Source organism: Tinamus guttatus, unplaced genomic scaffold (genome assembly GCF_059628265.1).
Source record: "Tinamus guttatus ecotype Peru unplaced genomic scaffold, ASM5962826v1 Tinamus_guttatus_pri_ptg000125l, whole genome shotgun sequence".
Classification (NCBI taxonomy): domain Eukaryota; kingdom Metazoa; phylum Chordata; class Aves; order Tinamiformes; family Tinamidae; genus Tinamus; species Tinamus guttatus.
In genome coordinates, this window is record NW_028288659.1 from 7,539,472 (window position 1) to 7,565,674 (window position 26,203).

The 26,203-nt window shown below is 45.6% G+C and overlaps 1 protein-coding gene across 2 annotated transcripts in view; it reads left to right on the forward strand.

The window, feature by feature from the left end:
* Window positions 1-4,390: 4,390 nt before the first annotated feature.
* The window catches only part of CHST11 (carbohydrate sulfotransferase 11), a 157,725-nt gene continuing 135,912 nt past the window's right edge, over window positions 4,391-26,203 (forward strand). The window contains exon 1 of one of the 2 annotated variants that reach the window (XM_088521644.1): window positions 4,391-4,690. In XM_088521644.1, the coding sequence (XP_088377770.1) occupies window positions 4,573-4,690 (118 nt within the window). In that variant the 5' untranslated portion in view covers window positions 4,391-4,572. The remainder of the gene's footprint in view (window positions 4,691-26,203) is intronic. The other variant, XM_088521645.1, reaches the window with a different exon arrangement.

Genomic DNA, 26,203 nt, shown 5'->3' on the forward strand with positions numbered 1-26,203 from the left:
TTTGCCCACAGAATCACAGAATCACAGAACGGTTAAGGCTGGAAGGGACCTCTAAAGATCATCTAGTCCAACCCTCCTGCTCCAGCAAGGACACCCAGAGCACGTGGCACAGGGTGGCATCCAGGAGGGTTTGGAAGATCTCCAGAGACTCCACAGCCTCTCTGGGCAGCCTGTTCCAGGGCTCTGTCACCCTCACAGTAAAGGTGTTCTTCCCCACATAGAGATTAAACTTCCTGTGTTTCAGTTTGTACCCATTACTACTTGTCCTGTCACTGGCCACCACCAAGAAGAGCTGGGCCCCATATTTTCCCCTCAGGTATTTGTACATATTGATCAGATCTCCTCTCAGACTTCTCTAGGCTAAACAGGCCCAGCTCGCTTAGTCTTTCCTCACACGATAGATGCTCCAGTCACTTAATCATCCTCATTGCTCTCCGCTGGACCCTCTCTAGAAGCTCCACGTCCCTCTTGCACTGGTGAGCCCAGAACTGCACCCAATACTCCAGGTGCGGCCTCACCAGAGCCGAGTAGAGGGGCAGGATCCCCTCCCTTGACCTGCTGGCAACACTCCTGGTGCAGGCCAGGATCCCATTGGCCTTCTTGGCCACATGACTTGGCCACATCTCTTGGCCAACTTCTTGGCCACATTTCTTAGGTTGTCGCCTAAGAGATAAAACACCCTAAAGAGGTCAGGTCAAAGCAGGTCTGCAAAGGGAGTTGACATGAGCAACCAGTGTGCTGATCTACAACATTTTGCAAGAGGCAGGGCATTCAGGGAGCCTTGTAGAAAATACAATATGCAGGGTAAAATGTTGCAGAAATGTACCAGACAGCAGCTTTAAGTATACACTAGGTGATTTACACGTTTTCTTTTGTGTTATATGGTTTCCTTGTTTGGAAGGAAGCAGTGAAGGGCAGGAAACTTTCATAGCTCCGAATTGCCTTACCGCTTCCCATGGTGGCAGCCTCCTGGAGCTGGGTGGGTGGCTGCCTTCTCGTGCAGAGTGAATTGCTGACAGAGAACGCCATAGGTTCAAAGTCTTCATCCTACTTCCTCTGAAATCAGCTGGGAGAGGAAGGTTCTTGGTGATTTTTACAGAACAGAATCAGTATCCTAAAGGGACTGCTATCATATATTTAGAGAATAACATTGCTAAACTGGAATAACATTTAAAGAATAACGTTGCTAAATCTCACTGCTGTTTCAGATCTATAATAAACTAATTTAGAAAAAGTTATTTTGGTTTATGATTCTTTCATTGCAGATGGAAACTTGCATAGATACCTCTGTTTCTCATACATACTTTTCTGTATCTAACGGCTCTTCCTGGTTCTCATTTCAAAAGCTCTTTAGTATTAGCGTGCCTGCCAATTTTGACTGCACTATGAGTTTCCTATCAACTGCATTTCTGCCTGTGCTATTTTTCAACTGCTGTTTTGTTATTTTTAGAGCTTTATCAATAAATAGTGTTGTGGGTAGTGGTGTTAGTTTACTTTTTATAAATGTTTTTTTTTTGTTATACAAAATAATCTACAAAACACTCTCTAAATTTCTTTTGATGTCACGGACATTTGGCTCAGTTCTTCAGTCTTTCTTTCCAGAAGCCTCTCAGACTATTTTTGTACAGAGGTACTGAATATTGGATGTTATCATGGGAATGGTAGGTGTTCACACCTACAGTACAATCCAAGGTCTCCCTACTGCTTTCCAGCTGCTCATCTTTCCATTCATTTGGAGGTAGGTTTTAGAATAGAGGTTCCTGAGCTTTGTGTATTCTTATTATGTAACTTTTCACTCATCTGGAAAGACAACTTGTTTCCTTGTTTTCTCTCTTTTATGCTTCCCTCTGCAGGAAAACCAAACATTCAGAGATGTCTGAATGTTAGGGGGTGAGGGGGAACTGCCTTATTTTGTTGTCCTAACTCGCTGCACATTAAAAAGGATGTTACAGTCTGAAGTTCACACAGATGCTGCGAGTGTGCAGGTGGATGTTAAGTTTGTAATCCCTTAGGTACATAATGTATTGCCTTTACAATGTCCTTTTAATAGCAAGCAGCAGCACAGCCAGTGCTTTTATTCCCACCGCTTTAAAATGCTACTTCCAGCAGAGGATGATGTTCAAAAAAAAAAAAAACAAGGGAGGGTAACTATATAACTATTGTTAGGTCACACTGAATAATATTGACCACTGTCTGCAGCAAGGTGTAAAGCATTTCTCTTTTCTGTTCTCTGGAGCATCGAGTTCTAGGTTTTTGCTCTCATCCCTCAGTGTCTAACCACATTCCTGGACACAGTCCAGTTCTCTCTGTTAAAATACTGCAGTTGCCTCTGTGCTGCGGCGTACGTATTGAGGATGCATACTGAAATCCCACGCTGTGCCTCTGCTTGACTTCTGTTGACTGGCTTAAAGATTTGTCACTTTGACAAGTTACATATTACAAGTGCTCTTTATTTACTGCTTTTTTGATATAACAATTTGTGTAACATTTGGGTTTGGGGCTTAAAGGAGAAAAACCCACTCAAAAGTTTTCTTTATAATAAAGTGACTATAAAATGATCTCTGTGTATCACATTTTTTTAAAAAAAGAATAAGGTACAGCAAGTAGCATAATGAACATTGCATAAGCCTATAAGGAACACTAGAAATCAAGAAATCATTTCTAATGAAAGAAACTCTAGGGGAAGACTAAATCTGCTCAGTTACACCTGCCTAGACAAATTATTGGCTTTGTCCTTGAGGTGAATGCTGTTATTTAGCTTTTGGAAAGTCTGATTGGAAAACCCAGAAAACACAGATGACTCAGTATGTTTCTGTTGCAATTACTAACAGAGAAATATTCATACTTAAAAAAAAAAATCCACCCAACCAATCAAACCCTCCCCACACTTTACCCTCCAGCTTCCCAGCTGCCTCCCAGGTTCCAGTTTGTGTTTAGGTCTATTTGCACTGTAAAGGAAACCTCCTTTCCTCAACCATATTGAAGAAATGGCAAAATGTGGAGGAAAAAAAAAATCCTTTTATGCATCAAGATGGTCTCGGCACCATCAAAATGAATTTTACTTTAGCAAAAAGAAAAGCGGTGGCGAAGCAGTATTTGGATGTGTAAGGAGAATGAATAGGTTAACCATCTGCCAGCAAAAATTGCACAACATGTGTATTGGTGAATTGATTTTATTCGATGTTCTATTTGGAGCACGTGGGAGGCCCACTGAGTGCCTAATGCCTAGGGGTGCCTAGCTGTGGATTATCTGGCCTGCCCGCCGCAGCAAGCGCTAACTGAGGGCCCAAACTTGGGCGCGCGAGTGGACGCGGCAGCTCCCTTTTGTTCTGGTGCGCTGAGCTCTTCTGCATTCCTCCCACGTACGGTCCTGTATCTCATTGCCTCTTGTTGCTATCCATCTAGCACACGTGTGTTTTGATGGAGGAACCTGGCGGCGGCGGGAGGGCCTATTGTTTTCCAAAGAGAAATGGGCCATCCAGTTGGTTAATCTGGAGAATTTAAGAACTTAAGTCTTTCACTTGGGGAAAAAAAAAAAAGAAAAAAAAAGTCTTTCATTTTTGGCAGGCTGGGTCACAGTGTTTTTATTAGGGATGATTCAGTTCCATGGAAGATCAGTGTTTACACAGATTATAAATACGAACAGCTACTTCTGGGGATAGCGTAACACTGGAGAAATGACAGCAAGTGCTTAGTATAAAATGGTGGAGGGCAAAGAGCAAGATCTCAAAAAACAGTCCTTTAGGTCTTTTAGGTTTAATTGAGTGCTGCATATGGGGGAGAAAAAAAAAAAAAAAAGTGGAAGAGCATTTTCTCCCCAGACAGAGAGTGAAGGAGAGATGCCTCCTTCCAGAAACGTCCTTTGTGGGGGACAGCAGAAGACCAGTGCCACACATGCACCCCGGTCCTCGCCGCGGTCTCCCCACGCTGGCGGAGCCGAGCCCCCTGGGCAGGAGACGATTAATAAAGTGGCCAAGTTCAGAGGCAGAGCGGCCGCGAAGCGGTGCTGCCCGCCGGCGCCGCTGCCTGCGCGGATGCCGCTGTCCGCCCGTCGCGGCCGCCGACGACGCGGAGGGCGCAGAGGGGACCTCCTTTTCCCTCAGCACCAGCGGCGGCCGTTGGCGGCGGCGGCCGTTGGCGGCGGCCGTTGGCGGTGGCCGCCGCACGCGCCCGGCACGCCCGGCCCCTCCCCCCGCGGCGGCGGCCCCGCCAGGCAGCCCGGCCGTCCCCGCCCGCCGCCGCCGCCGCCGCCGGGCGGGACCATGTGTGCCCTGGGCGGAGGGGGGGTCGCGCTCCGCCCCGGCTCCCCGGCCGCCCCGCCTCCCGCCGCGCCGCGCGGAGCGCCCCTCCGCCTGGCGCGCGCCGTGGTCACGCCCAGCGCAGGCATTAGCGCCCCCCGATGCAGGGCGCGGGCGGCTGCGCATCCTCCGGCGCGGCGGTGGCGGCGGCTCCTCGGGCTCCTCCGCGGCGGCGGCGGCGCGGGGCGGCTCTCGGCGCTAGCGAGGACAGCGGGCGCGGGCGGTGCGCGCCCCGCGGGCCCCTCCTGCTCTCCGCCGCCCCGCGGCATAAGCCATGAAGCCGGCGGTGCTGGAAGTAATGAGGATGAACCGGGTGTGCAGGGTGGTCCTGGTCACCTCCGTGGGCTCCTTCATCCTCGTCATCTTCTACTTCCAAAGTATGTTGCACCCAGGTAGGCACCCGCCGCTCGCCGGGGCGCGCCGGGCAGCGCGGAGCGGAGCGGCGGCTGCCGGCGGCGGCAGGTGCGGGGCCGGCGAGCCCCGAGCCCTCCCGGCGGGCGCCCTGGCTCCTCCGGGCGCCCCGGCCCGTCCCAACGCGCAGCTCCCGGGGCGCCCCCCGCGCCCCTCGCCTGCCCGCGCAGGGAACTTCCCGCTGGAGGAAAGTTGCTTTTTCTTCGAAATGTATTTTATTTTTTCCCACTCTACCTCATTGCACGAGGTGACTCTCGTCTCCCGCTGCGGCGAGCGGGGCTGCCGGCCCTGCCTCCCACAGGGTGCCCGCGCTGGAGACCGTCTGCCTTTAATTTCTTATTTTTCAATTTATTTGGAATTTTATTTTATTCCGATGTCAGCAGCGGCACGTGAGCCCAAAGGCGCTTCCCGGCTGCCCGCGGTTGCCGCGTTGCGCCCCGGCTGCCCGCGCCGCTGCCCGGGGATCTCGGCTGCTCCCCCTGGGAAGGAGGCAAAAGAAAAAGGAAAAAATTTAAAAAGCGCGAAGAACAACCCCCCCAAAAAACACTATGCTCCTGCCGGCGCTCCCCGCGAAGGTGACAGCGGCGGCGGAGGACCCGCCGCCCGGGCCGGGGCAGCCGGGGGCGGCAGGTGTGGGGAGTTCGGGGTTTGGGGAAGTTTGCGGAGCTTGCCGCGCCTCCTGCGCTGCCGCGGGGGCCGCGCGCCCTGCAGCCCTCCCGCTCCCCGCGTGTCCCGGCCCGTGGGCGCTCGCGGGGCGGCTGTCCTGGGGTAGCTGGGCTCGCCCGCGGGGATGGGGTGGGACACGCGGGGTGACCCACACGGGTCTGGGAGGAAGCGGCCTCGGGCCGTGGGAAGCCCCCAGTGGCACGTGTTTGTGCTGTTGGGCTGTGAATCTGACCTACCGCGGCAGAAAAATAGACTTGGGTCCGTCTAGCTCTCTCTCTTTATCTCCCCTACTCTCCCTTGTCTTTCCTGCTGATAAACGAGCTTGAAATTAAAATTGCCTTCGCTCGCCGAAGCAGATATCGGAGAGCCAGCTCGTGTAGGAGGGATAATCTGCGGGCACCAGCTGTGGGGCGAAGGGGGGAGCGGAGGGCCGCGCGTCTGGGCACGCGAGCCTTTCGGGTGCCGTGGGCACGTTTTGCTTGTGCGCTCGTGGTGGTCACGGGCGTAGTGGTGGCAAGTGACTGAGCTCCAGCTGAGCAAGAAGCGTGAGGTCTGCTTCACTGTCCTTCCTTCCCTCTCTCGTGGGGCTACCAAACTGCAGTTGGTTAAAAAAGGCCCGTTCTTAAAGTTTCTGGAGTTGCTAAGCTGTTACCTTATACGTATCCAGGTATGATTAGGATTTGGTGGACGTACTGTCCTGTTGTAAGAACAAGTCCTGCTGACTATTTTTTTCCTATTAGCTGTCTGCTCCTCTAAAGCTGCTACCCTTTGGTGTTGCTTGATGAATCTGCTCTCTTACTGTACCCGTCTGTGTTAATGCCTGCCAACTCCTTGAAAAAATAGCATTTTTTTTCTTTACTGCTGAGTGTTTTCCATGCTCACTAGTTTCATAAGGAGTGCTCAGTCCATAGCTGACCTGGGGAAGGCTAATTAAGGGGCTTCAAGGTGCTCTGCGCAGTTATGAAACTGTGTTACAAGCAACCAATTCAATAAATACAACTTTTCTTACTAGGTGCATCCCATAGCCATGTAGTTTGCCTGCATATTCACAAAACTTGGCCAAGAGTGTTTTTTTTTTTTTTTTTTTTTCTTCCCCCTCTTGTTTCAGAAGAATTGTACTGCTGGAACACAAACTTGGCATGCAGTAGGTGACAGATTGAATTAAATATTTTATCTTTTTTTTTTTTTTCTTTGAACATGTAAGATCATCATCAAGGCATTCTCACTATGCTCTATAGTCAACAACTGAGGATTATTGCTTTATATTCATGCTATTGCGAAACTATAAATAGGTTGAGATTTCAATACAATCAAAGGGATCTACCATAAATCCTTCAGAGGCCGTGATGCTGTAAAATCACTGGCAGAGTAATGTAGACCCATTTTCCTTTATTTCTTAAATATTAACATATTTAGGTTGTTAATAAAGTAGAGTAGATTCAGAGAAATGCGATCAGAACTGCTCTGTCTCAAACACACTTTTCTGATCATAACAGATTCTGCTTTTTCTCTTTTTTTTTTTTTTTAATGGGCTATTTCTGTAATGGAAGCTGCTAGAAATCTGTCAAAACTCTAATCTAGGAATATGCCCAGTGTGGTCGCACTCTTTGTAGAGCTCAAACAGTCCCTGTCCCGAGGGATCTATTACATGGTTTCATGTATTGCCATCTATGTGGCTGTGCAAAAAAAATCCCTGTGACTTGGGGGATATTCAGAATTTTAGCTGATCTGCCCTAGAAGTTGTGCTTCAGGAATGCTTCAGGAAGGAGCAGTTTCTTTCTTACCTTTGGTGGCAGGTGGCAAGACATTGTCAGGAGTTTGCAGGACCTCTTGTAGGGCACCTTGTAGTTGGAATTAGTAGGGAATTTTTTTTGTCCAAGCCTCTTGTGTGGGGAATAAGGTTTATATTTCCCTGCAAGAAGTGTCAGCCCTTCATTCAAAAATTAGTGATTTCCTTACCTCCTCTACCACCTGTTTTCCAGCTAGTTCTGCTTTTGTTGAATTTTAGAGACATGCTCTCTGCCCACAGAGCTTTCCAAGCAATTTTAGGTGTGATCCAGAAAAGGAAGAAGAGCCTAGAAGGCGCTTGAAGTCCAAATCCAGGGGCCAAAGCAGCTCTTCATCTGCTAGTTGGGCACTGGCCACTCTGCTGGGTTTGACTGTGAATTGCTCGCTAGAAGCGCTAATACACAAACTCTTGCCAGCAAGATTGTTCCTCCGGGATAAATACGTGTGCGTGGGGCAGGGCCAGCGCCACAGCTGAAGCCTTAGTGGGGCAGCTTGCATCCCGGCACTGGGGGCTCCGTGCTTGCCTGCCCGCCGTCTCCGCTGGGCAGCCGCAGGTGAGCGCGCCGCGGGCTCCGGGCGCTCCCCGGCGCGCTGCCGCCAGGGGAAGCGGAGCTGCTCGCCGCTGCGTGCGAGCCCGGGCGGCCGGGCCGAGCTGCGCCTTGGCGCAGGGCTTGCTGGCCCTGCCCCAGGGAGGCAGTGGCCATGGGGACCTGTGGGTCATCTCCCACTGCCTGTGTAGCCTCTCTTGGAGGGGGGAAAAGAAAAGCAGACATGCGCAAACATGCTCATCCTACAGTACTTCTTACAGCAGAGAGAGATTTCCCCAGGATCTTTTTTTCTTGCTTTGCTCCTGTGCTGCACAGTGCTGGAGGGACAGTGGCTGTTGCTGCATGCTCCTGGCTTTGTAGATTGGTGTTAGGGTTTCACAGCAACCTGTTATAGTTGTGTCTTAGTGGCTTTCCCGGGGAATCAGTTCACCACCTGCCTGTGCTTCCACAGATGTATTTACTTTCCCCTTTGCCCCCTTCTGTGGCTGTCACAGCTGCAGTGAATGGGGCTGCATGTAGGGAAGGGTTTGCAGGAGGGCTCCGCAACCAGGAGCCTGTGAGGTGTTGGGAATGCTGGAAGATGAAAGCTGCTGCCACGCAAGGGCAGCATTAGTATCGCTTTTGTTTTACCTGAAACAAGTTTATGGAACTAAATTACTCTGTTTTCTTCACTGCAGACTTGAATGTGTTTGCTTATTTTTTCATCTTCCCATGTCTGTGAGTTGCTCTTTTTACTGCTCTGCTATTGATGCTGGCGAAGGGATAGATCCTCAAATTTACCTCCTGTCCACAATGTTCTTGGTTGTGCATGTGGCACCATGCAACTGAGCCGCTTGTTCCTTGCAGAAGGCTGGCATCTGGGAGAAAGCTCCAGTGTCAGAACAGTTCAGATCCCTTTGGATTTTTTTTTCTTCAAGTCTGAAGACAAATTCACTATTGGTTTTGATGGAAGATTTGCTTCTGAAATTGATGCAGCAGCCTCCCATCTTGAACATGATTTATGCTGGCTTCTCTGCTTAGGAAGGGCAATGAGATTCGCAAAGCTGCGTTTGAGTAGCGTTCCTTTGATGGTCTCCATATATTGATTTCCTCTCTTTTCTATTTGGGATACTGAGGAATGGAGTTTACCTGACAGCCACCAGATTTGTGAGGGGCTTTGCTGTCATCTTTTGTCCTTGTCCCTCTAAGCTCTTCATCGATTTCCCTGTGACTACTTGATCACTGTGGGCAGACTTGCCAAACCCCAGTCCCTGTTCGCAAAGGTGCAGTTGTCTGGGAAGGCTCCAAGTTGAGAGTTAAGTTGCTCTTTGTATCTTCTGGAAGCCCTGGCTGGTGAATATTAAACTTATTAGAAGAGCAACTTTTCCTGTATCAGCAGATATCCCTAGCTGCCTGCAACAACTGCTAATTGACCCTAAGAAATAAAAGACCATGCTATTTTCTGAGTGTGTTCAAGCAAAAATTACCTGCAATGCCTGGAGTAATTTCTTATGAAATTTTGAATTGTCAAAATGTTTATTACTCCACGGTTACCATTCTACATGGTAGAATTTTTTTATGAACTTTTAATACGTTCCCCTACCTTAATACATATTTGGGAAGTGTGTGCTGATTTTTATAAGGTTAATGTACTGTATTCACAGGTGTAAAACTTGTGAATTGGCTCAAGACTATTTTTTTTTTTTTGCAGAGATATAGAAAGCAAATGTGATCAGAAAGAAAGTAAATGTGATCAGATTTTTTTTTTTCCTTTGGCAGTGTGTGTGTGGTGCCAGAGATGCACAGAGTGTTTATTAACAAACAGAAAAACAAACCTGATCAGCTTTGTTTAACCAGCCTGTGAATTTTGTCTGTGTGGGGTGGGCATATTTTCTGAACACTTAATTTTTCTTAGCTCTTTAGGAGTGGCAGTTTATCTTGTACTATACCATGCAGCTCTCAAAGCAGTTCAGAGAATTGGAAGAAATTAGATCGTGCTACTTTTCCCAAGCCTGTATTCTGTTTGGCTCTGTTGCCAGACATAGTGTATCAAATCCTGCTGGCCAAGGCTGTTCCAGTTGTCCTTGTGTGAATGTCATTACGATTTTTCCCTCTCGAGCATTTTTGCCTGATGCATATGTATTATGTATCAACTCCAAGGTAATCCTGAGGGAGTTGAGAACAGAGGTGGGGAGCAGGGTTTTAAGTATGATGGCTTTTCTTGTATGTTGTGCATATCGTTCAAGGCAAATGTTTCAATTCTTTGTATGACTCGAGTGTCAGCACATATAAAATCAAGTGTGGATGCACAGTTGAAGGACCCAGTTCAAATCTTTGAAAAGAGCAGGAGCTCTTTCCCTCCCATGAAATAAATTAAATCCAGAACTTTGTACTTGTGCAGCCCTGATGTGTCAGGGGATAAGGATGTTGATGTCTGTGATGAGTCATTTAGATTCAGTAACTGCCTACTATTTTACAGTGCTACCATATCAAGCACATTCTTATTTATCCTGAATATTATGTGGAACTTCTGTATGTCAGGTGTTTGTGTATGAAGGAGACACCTCCTTTGTAGAAGCTATTCAAATTGTAGAATTTGGATAATTTCTTAGTGTTTCAGTAGCCAAGTTAGAGAATGTCCTTTGGTTGTAGGCAGAGTGCTCTTGAACAGCAAAGCCATGTTCCTGGCACAGAGCTCATCATCTAACTAAAGATGAGACCACCAGAGACTACAGAGAGCCAATGAGAGGTCTCAGCTCCTTGTTATCTCTTGCTCATTCCTCTAGACAGCAGCAGGATTTTCTTGGATACCAGCTTTGTGAATGTAATCAGTGAAGGATGCAGTGTGCTCCCCTTTAATGTAGTTGTTTGGCATCTGAAATTGAGATTTTGGTTGGGGGTTTCTGTATTAGACAGCATGGTATAAATAGGTGCAGCCCAAGTATTTGATAATTTGCGGCAGGCAAACTTTGTGTGTGTAAGTTGAGAGGTTTGACTGCATAAAAGAACCGTCCTCATCTCATGTACCTCACATTATTTTTACATTAAAATGTCTGATTTGCTTTTATGCTTTTTGGTTGCTGTTTGCACCTTGGTAATAGAAGTAAGACTGAAGCAAAGCTGTGGTCTATTATTTTCTTTTATACCCTGGAAATAATGCCCTAAATAGGATGTTAATATTTAGGTTTTAGGTGTCAGAAGGATTTAAAAAGAAAAACCACATGTCTACCACTGGATGCTTATCAATGAAATGTCATTATGTCATATTTACTGGAAATGAAGGTTGGATGGGGAATCTGATTCCCACCCTTGTGATGTGAATGAGCATTTGTTGACCCTCAGGGGGAAGCATGTGTGCTCATCTCTGCCCTCCCCCTGCAAGCCCTGGAGTTCAGGGCCTGGATGACTCAAGTGCAGTGATTTCAGAAGTGCAAACCCTGTCCACTTGCAGGGTGGCCCTTGTAGGAGGTGTGAGGTCTTTTCTTATTAGAAGAAAGCCCAGAAGTACTTAGGGTTTTATGCAGGTGCTTTGTTGTAGTGGTTGAAACGTACTCAGAACTGTTTCTTGTTTCTATTATTTCTTCTTGACCTATGCAGGTATTTGGAAACATCTAGCTTGGAAGAAGTATTGGTTTCATGACTTCTTTCTTATTAAGGTGTAGGTAAAGAGGAGCACTTATTCTGAAGGTGAATTTCCAGGTGTGGAACAATCAAATCCATATAAATGCTCTTGGTTTGGCAGTGAGAAGCACCCTTGACTTCAAGGGTGTGAGTGAAGTGATCTGTACCTGCTCTTCCAGAGTGGGATCCTTGCTCTCTCCTGGAGTGTGTGCAAGAGGAGGCTCTGTTTTTTTTCAGATGTGTTTTTGTAAGGGACATAAGCTGCTGCAACTTGGAAGCTTGTACACAGTCTGGCTGTTGCTGTCTTGGGCTGGAAGATGCTCTCCTTGGTAATGCTGATAACAAAGATTGTGTCTTTATGTTGCTTGGCCGGGCTGTGGGGTATGATGGCTTTTAGTTGCGGAGTCCATACAAAAAATAAAGGTTCTGCTAGTCCATCTCTTAAACACATTGTATTCAATGAAAAGCAGAGAACCAGGTTCTCTTTCTATTTTTTTATTCATTTTATGAGAGACTTTGCTATAAGAGTTTAAAATGTCTTGTAAATAGTTAAAATGGTGGTTTTCAGGACCCTCAGAGCAGTGCCTTCTGAATTCCCTTAACATATGGTATACTTTGTAGCTAGGCATTTCCATGCTTTCTGGCTAAGAAATGATTTTTGTGCTAGATCAGGAAATTTAAAAGGGATAACTTGTAGGGATTTTTGGATTAGGAAAGGTAGAGAGATAATTAAAACGGTGGTTGTAATTGGATCTAATGGATAATCTCTGCTCTAATGCCTTATCTTAAAACAAAGGCTTCAGGTGGCTATAATCCCTTTAAAGGCTGTTTGCGTTATGGTGCTTTAAGGTCGATAGCCGTGCAGGCAGGACAACTGTCTGCGATAAGCGGCCTGCGGGGGAATAGGGTGTTCGGCACCCACCTGGTGGTACCGGGAATCGGAGGTGTCCTAGGCGGCTGCACTGTAACAGCCCTTGTTGGGATGAGGGAGCAGAACTGCTAAGAACTGAGGGGGAGGAAGGGAATGCTTTTTGAGCACTTGGTGATTAATAACATCTGTCACTTGGGGTTGTAAGTGTAGAATTGCTAAAGCTTCTCCAGGGTAAGTATTTTGGTATTGATTAATTTCTAAAATATATTAGTGTTCCCTCATCTGGCAAATCAATCTTGGGAGTTGTATTTGCGCACCCATGAACTGTGAAGTTGACATAACTGAGTGGGACAAACATGTCCCAGAGCCAGAGTGGCCATCAACACGAGTACTCCGCTGCGTCCCACACTCGTGGGCTGGTAACTGTTAGTGGGAGCAGGGGTAGTCAGCCCCATACTGTGCCAGCGTCTTGCTGCTGTTGTGCTGGAAAACTTGTGGACTGTGCCTGCTGATCTCTGCCTTTCAATCTTTTTCTCCCTTCCCAGATGAAACTAGGTGGTCTTCTGTGGCATGTTTCGGGAAGCTCAGATATGACCACAGCTGCCTGCAAGGCTGTTGGGTTTGGTTTTTGTTCTGGGCAAGCCCTAAGATTTTATGACTTTTTTCTGAAAGAAGTGTATTGAGAGTGGGCTGAGTATGTTGATTGCGTGAGGTCTGTGTGATTGCCTGGAGAAGTCAATAGTTGCTTTTCACTTGCTGTACAACAAGTGCTGGGCCAGGTCTGCAGCCCTGGAACAGAGCTGCTCTGAGCTGTGCACCTGGCATGTGTCATGTGGTGACATGGCCTTTGGGTCAGAGGCTCGAGGGGACCTCTGAGCTGCTTTAGCCATGTCCATCTGGCTCAGCACCACTGAGATGGGTGGATGGACACCGGATCAAAGCTGCTGTAATGAAGCACAGAGTTTGTCCCGCTGCATCCTCCTACAGAACATGACAGAGCAACAGCTGAGCCTTTCTGTCCTCTCACTTGTTTCTCCTACCTAGAGTATTTCTGGGCAAGTGAGTGGTGGCTGCTTTTTTTTCCCCCTGTAGAAGTACATGCTGGAAGTATTGAAAATTATACTGTCTATTTTCATTAGTTTCAGTGAAAATAACACTGGCAGATTAATTACATGTAACTGTTAGCGTGCAGGTCACTGAAGTTATTGAAGTGTCCTGTTGGAGAACTTCACTATCCCACGCAGAAAAGGCTATTAATATTTCTGGCATGACAGCAAAAGTGTAATTGCATTAAAGAGGAAAAAAAATTGAAAAAGTTGGGGCTTCTGGAACTATGAACTATTTTGAATCCTTTTGGCCTACTAAATAAGCTGAAATGGATAATGAAAGGCAGACTTTACCACATACAAGCTTCATGTTAATTGTCTTGATCCAGTTCCTCCTACCCCCGAACACCAGCTTTTCTAGTGAGTCTTTCTACATTCTGTTGCCTCTTTCCTGAGTACTTTTCCTATAATGTTCCAGAGAGGACAGAATTTTACACTGGGTGCAAGGATAGTTCAGCAAAACACATGTGCATAAGGGCCATGGTTTCTAAATGATTAGTAGTGTCCCACAGCAGCCCTATCCAGGCGCAGTCTTGACTTGTGAGGGTGACCACTGGGGATGCTTGTGGGTCCTTCCTTGTGCTCCAACCAGGAAAATCCTCTTGTTGCAGGTAAGTGGGGCTTCAAAAGCTCCTTTTGTAGAGCTCTCCTCTGCAAAGCTCCTGCATCGGAACCATGAGTTCTGCTCCAGGGTTTCCAAGCTGTCGTTCATGGTCTTGTGTAGTCAGGGATCCTCCCCTTGTCTGTACTGAAGTGGGGAAGTGAAGAGACTGCTGTGCAGGCAGTGTTTCTGCTGCCTTATTCTGCTGTCTGCCTTGCATTCCCTAAGCAGTAGCTCTTCCTTGCCCTGGAAAGGTTGTTCTCTAGGCACACAAACATGGTCTTTTTGGTGACAGTGGCTTGGCAGTGCTGTCACACAGAGTCTCTCCCAAGATGTTATGGTTTATAGATGTAGGAATATTGCAAGAGAGTCCATGCTGAGGCTAGGAGGCCCTTTGCTGGAGGAGCAGAGCTGGCTGCAGGTGCCGTTGTGCTTGGGCAGCTTCTACTGGAAAAACATCTCCTGGGCCCATCAGAGGAGTTGTTGAAGAGGGCGGCCTCTCCCCGCTTTGTTTGCTTTGTGCTCCAGTCTGCTGGGGGCTCTTGCCACCATATCCAAGTGTGTGGATTTTTTTTTTTTTTTTTTTTTTTTTGCTGACTGGCATGGGGACCAAGACCATACCTTTCCATGGCCTTCCTGTGTTGGCAAACCTCTGCAGCGTTCATCAGTGCTGACTTGAGGGATTGTACTTTCCTCCTGTTTTCTTTCTCCCCATGCACCTGTGACTAACCTTTAATTCACTTGCAAATTAAAGTATAATCCCCGTTTGCAGATTGGTATAAAGGTCTGTCCGCTTTGCTTGCTCTCCTTTTATTGCTCTTTAAGGACAAAGTTCCTCTGGCGGCTGCCCTGGGCTGTGTCGCTGAATCTTGTGGCGGGCTGGTACCCCACGGAGCAGCTGCCCAACCTGCCCTCGACCTGTCCAGGTCCCCAGTGCATGTCTGTGTTCCTCTGTTGGCACAGGGACTGCTTAACTTTTTCTAATTACAGCTGAAAAACTGAGGGATTCTGTGTGTTTTCTTTCTCTTTCTCTTTTGACCTTTACCTTCCTTGCTCAAAATAGCAGGGTTGTCTCCTGTTTGTCATTTTTTCTGGCTGTAGGCAGTTTTAAGGGCTATGTAGTTATGTGGCAAACTGGAAAAATGTAAACCTGTCCTGCTGAAGTGAAGGCATGTAGGAACAGCATTATGGCCACATCAATAACCATGTGTGTGGAAATCAAAAGCTGATTTGCAGACAACTAGTGTTTGTGTTTAATTTATGTGGTAGCTCTTCCAGTTCCCATCTGTTTCTGTGCCCTTTGACAAGAGGACTTGCAATTATTATTATCATTTTTTTAAAAAAATAATGGCAGGAAGTAAGAGTTGGATTGTATTTTTCTTTCTGCTTTCTTCATCCCTCTTTTGAGGAGATCTTTAGGAGATCCCAGGCAGGAAGGAAGCTTTGTGTTCCAGAGCTGCCAATAATTTACCACTACAGTACAAAGTTGAGAGGTCAAAACTACAAATCGAGCACTTATGACTTTAATATGTCTCCAGATGCTTTTTCTTAAAGGCCAAAGTGATGCAGCTGCAAGAGCTTCATGCTCAATGAATGATCTCAAGGTCCAGTGCCTGTGGTTTTATACTTAGGGCTCAAGTTTGCCCAAGACCCCTTGGCCTCTGCCTGGAGCAGAGGGGGCAAAGCTCAGAGTTTGCCTTCAAATGGGCCACAGCAGTTAGTTCATGGAAAGAGGAAGGTGATTCCTCCTCTCCTTTGATCTTCCCTTGCTGTTCTGCAGCACCAGGGAGCTCTGTGCTCCTGCTTAAGCAAAGCCCTGTGATGGCCCTGAGCAGACCTAATCTTGAGCACATACTGCAAGAATCTAATGTGCCTGATGAACGATAACATGAGCGCACGTAACTGAGCTGTTCTGAACCTGCTCAGCTCTCAAGGTCGGCAGGCTAGTGCCCTGTACAACAGGAAAGCTAAAAGCAGCAGCTGGCCACCAATACTGATCCTTCTGGCAGGTCTATTCAAACTCAAATGTGAGTCTGTATTTGATCCCAAGTATCTCTTCCCATCTGACCTGTTTTGAAATAGGCATGTGGGTGGACAAGTGCCTCATGTGAGCTCCAGTGTGCGGACGAGGCGACAGCCTGTAGTTCTGCTACTACAGCAGTAGGTATCTCATACTGCCAAGGTGCTTGTTAGGTAAGTTGGTCAACACTCCATTTTTCCTGAGGTAGGCAGATGGCCTTCTCTGAAGGGTGCTAGGCTAAGTGATTTTTTTTTTTTTTTTCCTTTTGGGGATGGGGGGATGGAGGGGTGGTGGGGAGCTGTGTGGGTAGAGTATGAGTGACTTTGTCCTGAATGTCCGCATTGAGGCACTTGTGCTGCGAAGGCCACGGTTAACCCCAGCCTGTCAAGCAGCTGCTGCTTTAGATCTAGAGAAGTGAAGCTGGTTATCCTTTAGATGACAAGAACCACATCTGGTGTAATCCTGGGATTTGCTTTATTGTTACAGTTTTTAAGTCGGTGGTTTGGGAAGAGATGGAAATAAGAGGATAAAAGGTTGTTGGTGTGTGTGCACGTAGATAATCTGATCCCGTTTCTGTTAACGGGGGAGGGAGCTGCTACTGGGGAAATCTGTTCAATCACAAATATTTATTTGGAGGAGAACTGGTTGCTTTCTGCTAAATGGTTGCAGAGCAAGGGCTGCCCCTCAATGAACACCTGACAGGACATGTGCATGTGTGCAGTCCCCATCAGTGCTAGCTGGTGACGTGTGTGTGCTGAAAGTCATGACTCACGTTGCTTCCACAGTGCTCAACAATTCTTGTTGGTTTGTTTCCTGTGTGGAGCTGGGGATGAAGCAGGCAAAATCTGATCAAAGCCCATGCTTAATTGGATTTTTAGCTTGTGCTTTAAACATGTTGGATTTTTAAGTGCTCCCATTAGTAGGTATTAGTACCAAGGAGAAAAATGTGACCAGGGAGTTTTTCGAGTCAGAATTTAAGTGTAATTAAAAAGAGATTATAGAATGTAATAATAGAAATGCCTTCATTAAATAAAGAACATGTGTGGGTGCCATAGGGAGCACTTGCACCACTGGAACTTCTCTGGATGCCTGTAGAAAACACTGGCCCATCACTCACAACTTCATGTCAGGGGAAGAGACTCCTGTTTTGGAGGGGAGGGAAGGGGAGCTGGCAGAACAGTCATTTGGTGTCTCTTTCTTGCTGGCTGTGCAGGAGGTCCCTTTGGAGAGAGAGGATTTTTTTTTTTTTTTATCACAAAGGAATGGGCAGAAGATACCCCAAATCTGCATATGGGTTGAGCCAGAAAGAATCAACCTAATTAGCAGCAGATTGCACTGTATTAGAGCAAAGCTGCTCCATGAGTGAACTGAGTAGTAAACTTTTCAGTTTGCTTTTGGTAAACTAAGACTATTAGCTATAGCAAACTGTCAAGCACATAGTGCCATTTGCCTGCGACTATTGCAATACTAGAAATAAGGTGCAGGCTAGTGGAGTTGCTAGTCCTGTTGCCTGGAAGGGAAGCGGAGAAAATAATGCATCACAGATGTGAGAGAGAAAATAGCACATGTCTCTTTACTGTTGAAAGATTGTATGGCATCCAAGAGCTGAGTCTGAAGCTTGAAGTTCTAGTTAAGCCAAATCTTAACTGGAATTTGTGGGAGCTTTGTCAGGTGATCTATCTGTAAAAAGATTGCAGAGGAGTTTGAGCTGATGTCAGTTCATACAGTGTTAATCCCTACAGAGCAGGCGTTAATGCAAGACTGGCAATTTAGGTCCTGTTTGCAGTGGACTCAGAGATTGGTCCTTGATCATTTGAGATCCACCTCCAAAGCTAACTTGTGAGTTTGGATTGAGGATCAAAGCCAAAATGTCACTTCATTTCACGCTTAAGGGTCAAACTGAAGGGTCTTGTTTTAAGGTGGGTTTTGTTGCATAGCATAACTTGAAGCACAAAATACACCATTGTATTAAAAATCTCTTGTCTTTGAGGCTTAAAAGACTCATTGAAGATGAAGGTGAAACTTTGTGTGCTTGTAAGCATTGTAAGAAGAGACCTTGGTAAGAATAAAAGTGTAAATGGCATAGAGAATTGCAGCAAAGAGAATCATTGCTGTGGAAATAAAAGATGAACATTTGAAGGAGATAGCTCTGCCTGGATTTGAAGTTGTAGCCTTTGTGAGTAAGGACGTGCCACCTCCTCCCAGGGAAGAAGCTTGGCTGGAATTTGTCAGCCTCAAGAGGACAGCAGTTTTGGCAGGATATTTTGTGCTAGTACTGTGTAAATAGGTAGAGCTAATGTGCTTATTGCACATTGCATTGAGTAAAACTTGAAGAAAAGCCTCTACAGAAAATATTTTTAGAAAACTGCTTGCTTATAGGTCCGTATAAACACATCTTTCAAAACCAAACGTTCAGCAAATCTGAGGGGTTTTAGAGCATCTGCTGTCTTCTGTCCTTGGGCACATGCAAGAATGTTTCTCTTGTGTCATGCCCTCCCTACCTTTCTTTATGTGCATGGGGCAGCCGTGCAGCACCCCTGCAGATGAGGGCGAGCAGAAGGGGTCCCAGGAGGAGGCCGGAGGCTGCTTGGTGCAGGGAAGTGCAGGTTGGTCCAGAAGGAGTTGAGGGCAGGACAATTAACTTTCCCTGCTAGGAGAAGTCTGTTCTTTTTACTCATTCAATATTCATTCAATATTCATTTCCCGCACCTTGCAGGCATAACTCTTTATTTTTCTTCCATTAGTCACTTGTGTGTCACCCACCATGATGTTACCTGTGCAGAGTTATGCCTGCGATGTGTGGGAAAACTGGGTAGCGGTGCTGTAAAGATGATCCAGACTTCTCATAGATGGGGAATTAGAGAGGATCCAATTTATGTCCACAGTGTTTTCAAATATTTTCATTGCAATAATCCCCTTCCCCAAAATAAAACCTAAAAAACAAAGAAAACATCAAAGCTTGATAATGAGTATCATGCCTTGGACCAATGGGTCCAACCAAGACATTTCAATTTCAAGCTCAGTGTAATCTCTCCACACCTCCAAGCATGCTCCTATCTATGCATCATTTTAGGTAGCAGATGAATTTAAATGGGTTTGTGTAAAAACTCTCCCTGGAGGCTTTGAACAAGCCCTGGGGTATTCATTAAATTGCTTTTAATCCAGGCTTCGCTCCCCAGTGAGTCAAGTACATTGCCTTTGGTGTTTTGTTTTATTTAATTGCTGGTCTAGTTCTCTCTCACTTAAAAACAACACCCCCACCTCCTCGTCTTCCTCCTCAGGAGAGGAGAGAGAGGGGAAAAAAAAAAAAAAAAACTGCCCTTTTCTGCCTTTACTCATTTTTCCTTTTTTGGTGGCTTGTTTCCTTCTGAATGTTGCATTTGCCTTTTTCTTGTTGTGTGCAGCAAGGTAGATTCCCTTCAAAGCGCCGCAGACCTTTTCCGCCCTTTTCCCTGAGCCTTGTTTGGATTCTCTCTGCTCCCTCTTGCCTGGAAGCAGCCGGCTGCCTGGAACTGGGCCCTGCCACAGGAGCAGGGGTGAGTAAAGGGTTTGGTATCGACAGTTGCAGCTTTGGCATCTCTGTAAACTCTTTCTAAATTCTGCTAATAGTTTTCTATCTGAATACAGAGAAGCATCTGAATAGCACATAGAGCTGGTTTTGGAAGTATCTTTCTCCATTCACACTAGGCCAGCTTTGTAAGCTGTGCTCTCTTAAAACCAGAGGAACTAGGTCACATAGGCAGGACTTGGATTCAGCTTCCCTATGTATTTTTACCCTATTCAGATAAGACACCAGCTGAGGAACTTCACTTTAATTCGTTGTTAGGGAGAGCAATTGAACCTCCATCTCCCCATTTTTCAAAGGGAGCTCTGGGCAGGGGCATCTGGGGTTGTTCAGGGTTGGTCCTCCCCATGTTTTGCAAAGCAGTTTTGTGTTGCCAGGAAGGTGAATGAAAGTGACTCTGCTGGTGGTTTTGACACTTCTCTGCAGTATCTTTAGTTGCTGTCTTCAATGAGCATTTTCATAGTTTTTGTTTTGTAGATGCTTTGTGAATTTGGGAAGAGGAGGAAGAAATTACTTAGTTTACAGGGTAGTGGGAAAGGTCTAACCAACTCTTCGATTTCCTAACAAGTGAAAACCAAACTTTCCTTGTGGTTTTGCTGGTGAACTAGAACAGCCATGTGTCTGTTTGCATGGCTTGCAGAGGTTCTCTATCAGCTGGCAGGCAGCTTCCCAGGTCTCCATGGGAAGGTTCCGAGTGCTTTGCAGCTTGGTCATTTCTGGGCCTCCTTTCCCTTCTTTGCTTACTCTTGTTGGACTGGCTTGATTATGCTTTCCAGATGCTACTGGTACTGAGATTGTAGTGCAGCCCATCGTTTGAGGAAACTCGAGAATTTCACATATGAAGAACTTAAAAAAAAAAAAAAAAAAAAAAAAAAAAAAAAAAAATGCCAATAAGTTTTTTAGACTCCATCTAAATGGTAGTGGTCTATGTTGTTTATTTAATATTAAATCTGCCTTCTATTGAGGAGGTTTATTCTGCTCTAGGACAACAGCCAGTTTTCTCCTGGCACTTCTGTTTACTCATCTAACTACATGAGTCTTCAGGCTTCTCCACTGAGTCATCCGGGCCCGTGCTGAGCGCCGCTTGATCCACCCACTCTCTTGCTGCCCATCCTTTGCTGCCCATGTTTCATGCTGCTGGGCAGAGCTGTGGTCATACTGGGGCCTCCGTGCGGTGAGAAACCTGCAAGCTGCGTGTGATCTAATTCGACCCTAGTCTTTGGAGAGTGCATACAAACTCAAATTCAGGGCTCCTCTTTAAGCCAGCAGTTAAATGCCAGATGCCTCTGTTTTATTGCAGGCAGAATGGTGGTTGCGTTTGAGTCAGTTGAACAGCACTTGCTTGCATGTCTGGCCCCCATCAGCATTGTGCCAGCAGGCCCAGAAGGGTGTAAAATCAGAGAGTGATTTGAAGTGCTGACTGCTCCCGCAGTTCCTGCTGCTGGAAATATTTGCCAGTGTTGGTGCGTTTTTTGCTTATGTGGTGCTATGTTGGATATAACTATTTTTTAGTAGGGAACTTGATACCTTTTCTAAGCTGATGTAAAAGAGACGATGCTGGCTGTTGTTGAGGTGAAGAGCCTACTAACTTCGGTGGATCATGCAGACAACTTTTGTATCTAATATAATGGAGAATTAAGTAGGGCCTCTTCTAGTGCTGCTAGCCTACACATGCTTTGTGATGGGTGAGTGGATGCAGGGCATTCACATTTATTTGCAACAGTGGATGTCAAGTTATTGGTTGGCAGATGAGGATATTCCTTTAAGTGTTTTGTATCAGTGTTCTGTCTCGTTGCCTCAAGAGTTTAGGATGATATTACTTTAAAATAGGCTAGCTTTAATGTACTGAGCTAGAAGCTTTATTCATGTTGTCCTTGCTCTATCTATGCAATACTTCTGTTCCTCCCCCCACTTTTTTCTCAGGGTATGGAATATCACAGGGACCAGTTCCCTCCCACCACCACCGTTGAATTTCTGCTGTGTGCTTTCTGGTTTGAGGGTAACTTGGCAATATCTGAGTTCAGTTGACAAATACATGAACACCATGTGGGGTCTGTCACGGTGTCGGGCAGTAACTGTTCATGCTCAGTGGTTTCCAGCTTTTCATTCATAGTTCCCTGGAGCAGCAGGCGACTTTGAAAGTGCCCACAAAGTGATTTAAAGAATGCAAACTTGTGTGTGCTGTTATGTAAACTATGTGAAACTTCTTAAGGGGCTGCATATTCTTTGAAAAACTTCAGGGATTGCATATGCAAACACACTTGTGTCGGATATTTTGTCCTTCCCTCCCCACAGCAGAGACAACATCTCAGTGAATCAAGGAACTTGACTTTTCTTAAATATTTTCCAGTTACAAAACCCTTAGAAGGTGGTGGGGATGGGAATGGGAGAATACAGTTGACAGGCAGATCCGCTATGCGAGCTTTTCGCTCCTACGAACTCTCTGCAGGGGTTTGGCCTTTCCTGCTTGGAGGCAAGGGTGGCCCCTCTCCCAAACAGAGGGCCAAGGTGGTCACCTCCGCTCACAGTGTAACTCATGGTTTTTGGTGGATGCCAGGGTCCTAGTAAATGTGCTCTGCTGGAAACATATGCTTTGAAAGTTGGATTTTTAGAGCTTATTGCTCTATTTCTGCTTTATCTTATTGATATTGCTGAAATAACAAGTTGCACAAATAAGTGTAATTCTTGGGAGTATTCAAATGCTGATGGTTAGGAGCTTAGGATAAAGTGATTTAAATAATGTAAAAATCATGTAGCAATGGAGATAGATTAGTAGCTTGCCTTTTTTTTGAGCTGTGTTTTAAATGTGCTTATGCTGAAGACCACATTGGTATGACCACACACAAACTGTTCACCCATACGAGCCTGTTCAGGGATGGCCAATGAGGAGTGAGGCACCAAAGTACAACCCTGTCCCTCAGAGCTGGTGAAAGCCAAGGGCAGTGTAACTGGTGGGCGCCTCAAACACTCACTGGAGTGCCCAGGTGGCAACTTTTCCACATACAAAAGCAGGAACCCAAGTGACTGTTGTAGGAAACTTGGCTCTCCAGGCATGTATGTCACCATTGTTGTACTGGCACAATCCCTGTCATAGTCGGGGCTGCCATGTTGGTTAATGTTGAAGATAAATAGTCATGCAACTAAATCCTGGAAGTTACTGAGAAAACAAAGCAAAGGCTATTGGTTTGTTACAGTGGCAAATTAATGCTAAAGGGAGTAGGTTTCAAATGCTTCAAAGCAGCAGGGATGTTGCCTTTAAGCCACTTTAAGCCTTTAAGTGTTGTAGAAATGATAATAACAGAGATAGTTTTCGGATATGTAGGTCTTGCCACGGATAAGTAATGATTATGTGGAATTGGGTGAAAGTGAGCCCAAATAGAAGGGAATTCTCTTGAAAGTCTGCAGAAGAGGAGGTAGAAAATATGAATAGAGCACAAAGAAGCAGTAAATAGTGTGGGAAGACACAGGAGGAAAATACAACTGTAATATCCCCAAGTGGAGTGATTGCTGAAAGACTGCTTTATGGATTGATAAATTTATATTGGCCAGAGGGCCTTTGAGGGGCAAATGAAATGTTTCACGGTAGCAAGTAGAGAGATCTGGCTCAACGTGGGGCCCATAACGTCTCCTATCCGAGGGAAAAGGTACGTGGTAAAAACTGGTGCATAGTTTACCTGTTGAAGGCACATGGTGATGGATGCAGTCTACGGTAGTATTGGTTAAAGCAGAATAAACAGAATAGTTAAGATAAAGCAGTGGAGGTGGAGGAGCAAGACGGTTTCAGGTGAATTCAAAGGTCTAGAAACAAGTACACATGCCAAGAGCACCGGCTGCTGAGAAATCTACTCATGGTGGACCTTGTAACCTGTAGTAAAGCACAGATGGACTTCATTGGCAGCTCAGGGAGCACCTGTAGCTGGAATTACTGTCTCCACAGCTCTATTACAAGGTGGAGCATGCAGCATTAGTGTGAACGAAAGCTTGAGGGAATGGTTAACAGAGGCCTGGTTGTCAAAGGTTTATTCTTTTAGATCTACTATATGACTCCTTGTAAATGAAAGTGCGTGTGAATAAATGCCTGAATGTTAGGGAGGTTTGGGTTCTGTTTCTCTTGTAAAAATTCCTTTGATCAATATTTGAGTAAAGACCAAAATTAGGTGAAGCATGATGAAAAAAGATACCCCCAAATTAGCGCAATATTCATTTCAATTATTAATCATAACAGTTTGCTATTGTCCATTCTGTTGGATAATAGCAAAGTGAATGGATTTAAGTCGTAGACCTGTGAGTTGCTGAATGTGATCAGTAATGCAGGAGATAGTTGGCTTTGTTTCCAGTTTTGGACTGGTCAGAGGAGAACTGTGTTTACTGAAGTCATGCACTGAACCGCGGCTGAAAGGAAGTGGCCTCTTTATTCTAAATTTGCACATACTGTCTGCACTGAGGGCGCCTCGTGGGAATGGATCCCCCAAACATTTGACCTTGTGTATTTATATAGTGCAAACGCTTTCTCTTCTGTGTGTGTGGGGGGGTTGGATGGCAAAGCTTGGTACCTGGCTGTGAGAAGAGCCTTCTGCACTCTTGCTGAGGTCACATGTGTAGGTGAAGCAGCAGGACTAGGACTGCTTTGTGGGTGACCAGGCTCAGAGCACCGTGACAAAGGCTTGTAGCTGGCTCTGCTTGTGCCCCTGTTCTGAACCAAGTGCTCCACTCCAGAGCATGAGAGAGGCTGAGGTTGATGTCTACAAGCACATCAAGGAAGAGGACACGATATGAGAAGCAATGATTGAGGAGAAGATGGACACAGCAAATACACTTTCATTTGAATGAACTTGAAACCACCGGAAGACCTCTTGCATAGAAGGAAGGACTTGGAGCTTGTTTATTTTATAAATGAAGTCCATACAATATGGCTATCTGCAAAGAAATAATGAAAAAAAATAGAAATAATAGTCTGTCTTTAAAACAACTTTCCAGAGTTACTAATCTTTGATTTGTATCTCCAAGGGGGGGGGGGGGAGCCAAGACTCATGAGACTTATGATCACATTATTTCATCTATTAAATGTATGGATTATAATTTCAAAGATAACACTGAACTTTGGACCTCCATTTTAGTCATGTGCCTCAAGAATAAGAAGTTGAGGGGAGGGGAATGACACCAAAAACCCGATTACCTAGTTCACTCCTATATCCTGAAGGCTACTGGAAACCGTATCTCAGATCTGTGTGCCACAAAATACATAATATGTGCATAATTGGTTACTGTTGCTTTTGGGAGAGTGGCTCTTCCGGAGTGTTCTAACATTTTGTGAAAAGTCTACCTCTTTTGATCATTTCAAATATCACTAGATGATGACACAAGTCCATGGTCATTCTGCAAATGGTTTTCTTGGCCAAATCACAGTACCTTTGGGGGACTTTTCAGCTGTAAGACAGCAGCGCTTAGACTAAAGCACCTTCTGGAATGTAGAAGAAACACTTACAATGTTTTTGGGGTTCTGTGGTACATCTTTGCAATAGAAATGACTCCTGTAATGAAGAAATACTGCTGTTGGCTGATAAAGCTAGCTAAATAAACACTTGCTTAGTGTCAAGTGTTCATATGTTTTCTGTTGCTTCCTGCCCCCTACTGCCATTAAAGTCAGTCAACAGGGTCTTGCAGCCTGCTAGGGTCTTCTGAGGGCCCTTATTTTAACAATGGTGCCCTGCTATCCCCTGGGGATGTGCCCTTAGATATTAGATGCCATAGAAAAGTTGTGTTCTTACTGTTCTTTGGTGAAGAGCAGTCTCAAAATGAGGTGCAAAATTAGCCACTTTTCAAAGAACTTTACTTTAACTCACTATTTTTGTTTGGCCTTATTAAAATGACCTGATTTAAAAGAAATTGCCATGTTTAGAAAGCTTCTGCTTCCCTGGCACCTGCTTGGAGCAGGAATCAGTCTTGTAGTTGTTTGCTGCCCATGAACAGTTCTGGCCTGTCTGGGACTCCTGCAAGCAAACAAGCTTCCAAGACTGTGTCTCTGCATTACTTTTGCTTAACAATTATCCCTATGATCAGGGTTTTATTTATTTACTTTTTTAGAATTGTTGTTATGCTTTAGCATCTGTATGCAACTGTAGCAGAGGACAACCTATCATCACTGGCGTGCAAAAGACGTGCTTGGTATGATATAACCTGAAAAAGTCAGACTTTTGAAATGTCAGAACAAACAATAGATAAAACTTTTGTTCTGCACTTTTTTCCTAGTTGCTGTTCATTTATTTTGTTTTTGCTAGTAATTTAGGCTAAATGTGTTAAGTGCGGTACTGCAAATCATCCATCCTTGTATTCCAGCATTAAACAAAGCATCAGGGGCTATTTTTGGTCACAGAAGTGCAAAGCTTTGAATCACTTCAACAAAGTGAAATTTGTTTGAAAAAAGCATGTAAATAGACATGTTACTGCTTGTAAAAGACATGCATATCTGACAACAACTAAATCTTTCAGGGTTGTTCTTCATGAGACAGCATGTGCTGTTTATTATTGCGTCCTATGAAGAGATGGCTTGCTAGTTTCTCACAAGCTGGCTTCTTCATTGCAGGCATTTCACTCCTTCCCATGGAAATTTTGATTTCCTTCATTGATGTTTCATATTCACTGTTGCTTTTCAAATGTAATGTCATCCCTGTGTAATTCCACTTTTATGGTCATGGACTGGGCTCTCCTAGGTGCCAAGTTAGCTGCAGG